The sequence below is a fragment of the Octopus bimaculoides genome, chromosome 2 (assembly GCF_001194135.2).
Source record: "Octopus bimaculoides isolate UCB-OBI-ISO-001 chromosome 2, ASM119413v2, whole genome shotgun sequence".
Lineage (NCBI taxonomy): Eukaryota > Metazoa > Mollusca > Cephalopoda > Octopoda > Octopodidae > Octopus > Octopus bimaculoides.
This window is the reverse complement of record NC_068982.1, coordinates 185,740,750-185,742,981: the sequence shown is the minus strand read 5'-3', so window position 1 is coordinate 185,742,981 and position 2,232 is coordinate 185,740,750. Positions and strand designations below refer to the sequence as shown.

General features: G+C 35.3%; 1 protein-coding gene across 1 annotated transcript in view; it reads right to left on the bottom strand.

Moving 5' to 3' along the window:
* Nucleotides 1-1,196: 1,196 nt before the first annotated feature.
* Nucleotides 1,197-2,232, bottom strand: part of LOC106872593 (GPI-anchor transamidase) — a 16,602-nt gene continuing 15,566 nt past the window's right edge. Inside the window, exons 8-10 of the mRNA XM_014919626.2 lie at nucleotides 2,002-2,112; nucleotides 1,710-1,891; nucleotides 1,197-1,289 (exon numbers count right to left, since the gene is read on the bottom strand). Coding sequence (XP_014775112.1) covers nucleotides 1,223-1,289; nucleotides 1,710-1,891; nucleotides 2,002-2,112 — 360 coding nt within the window. The 3' untranslated portion in view covers nucleotides 1,197-1,222. The remainder of the gene's footprint in view (nucleotides 1,290-1,709; nucleotides 1,892-2,001; nucleotides 2,113-2,232) is intronic.

Sequence of the window (2,232 nt, the reverse complement as noted above, 5' to 3'; positions counted from 1 at the left end):
GGAGGATCGAATGGGAGGAGTGAACATACCAGACATCTCGACAGTATGTAGAAAGAAAGACTAGTAGTTCGATGAACGAAGTAATAAGATGAAGGAATATGCCATATCGCACCAATGGTATATCGACAAGAAATTCGATGAACGAAGTAACGAGTACATTGAATGAAATGAATGAACATACCATGTCACTCCAACGGTGTGTCGAAAAGAAAGATGAGACATCCGATAAACGAAGCAAGAAGCAGACTGAGTGAGAAGATTGAAGATACAGAGAAGATTGAATGAGAAGTATGAAAATCGAGAAGACTGAATGAGAAGGATGCAAATACTAGTCACCCCGATGGTACTTCGATAGAAAGATGTGATGCCGAAGCAACAGCGAGGATGGTTAAGGAGATCAAGAAGATACCCATATTGAGACCCAAATTGAAAAATAAAATAAGATACCTGGATAAGACGAAGTAACGACCTGTCGACGAAGAATGATGAATATTTTTTTATTTGTTATAATAGATGGTGCCGTCCCGAATGTGATATGGGCCTGCTCGACACTTAAAGCATTGGCACCTGGTAAGACCACCCACGTTAAAAACAGGGAGGTGATGACAATATATATGTCAACAAGAAACAGATAGCCAAATAAATGCCTCTTCATCTAATTAGTGACGTGCATGAACGGATGAACCAGATTCCCACTGTCCCTATCTACTGTCTAGCGAAACCACAGCCAAGGGAACGGGCTTGGACGGATCGGCAGGGAAAGAAGACCCTGTTGAGCTTGACTCGTAATTAATGTAAAAATGAGGCCATCAACAACCGTAGGATATATGAGACTGAAATAAGGCAAGTAGTATTTACAGAGGAATATAACATATGTAATAAGGAAGTGAGATAAAAGAAGTTATATAGCTGAATCACCCAACCTCCACTACCTCAATAATCATGGACACTACCATATCAACTAAGGTTAAGCTATTAAAATATTTTTTTAAATCCTTGCAAACTGTTTTAAAAATTTCTGTGTCTTATGACAAAAATGATGATAGTCGTTGTCATCATGGTAGTGGCAGTGGTGGCAACACTTCAGATAATCCCAGCATTTTCAGTCAGTTGTTGCAAATATAATGAAAATTATTATGAATGACTTAAGATTAGATATTTAAACTAAACATAGTAAATGAAATAAGACAAACATGTTTGAAATGTATAAATATATTCTTTATCATACAGGAAACTGATTGACATAGGTGAGTCTTTCTTGAGATTTTGGTTTATGTGTGGCATGAGATCTGAAAAGAAGAAAATAAAGATACCATATCAACCTAATGTTGGACAGACATAGACATTAATAATTATAACTAAAAGTAAATAATGATCAAAGCTAAGTATTAGTGTACAAAGGAAGATGACTGCCATATGCTAATCAAGATATGCCAATGGGTGTGACAAGTTTTGGGATTTTTTATTAGTTTTGTCTGGGTAAAAAGACTGAGATCAATGCAGTTAACTGTATGGTTTATTGATAACCATCCACCCATCAGCCATTGCCAACAAGGCAATAATTCATCTGCTGTATATTATCCATTGCCAAAACAGAAGAATGTATTGGATAATATAGCCCTAGATATACAAAAAGAGGAATGGTTATAGAACACCTTATACTTATAGGCCTCTGGAATCAGAGCTGACTTGATAACTAAATAACTTACTCATAAGATACATTTTTGTGCTCAGGAATAATTTTCTCTAAATCCACGATATCAGACAGTAATTCCACATTGCGAACACTGCCAAAAAAGTCTGTGAGTAGAACCTTCTCTGTGTCTCGTTTGAACAGGTCTGTTCTGACACCCACTCGGGAAATGCACTGTTTCTGAGGGCAAACACGCAACTGATAGAAATAACACATAAAGAAAGAGTGAGATTTATAACACAGTAAAATGTATTGCAGCAAGCACAACATTATGAAAGAAGCATGAAGAAAACAGTAAATATACATACAAATTGTCCAAGTGTTTTTTTACTAGTTGGTGTGACTTGTTCAAGGAACTCTAAAGCATAGTATGTGTACCGATCAATGACATATACACCAATAGCTGGATCAACATGATGCTACAAACAAAGAATGAAGGATTGCAGCAATTAATACACTAGAGATTTACAATATCATATATATATGTATATATATGTATATATATATATATATATATATATATATATATATATATATAT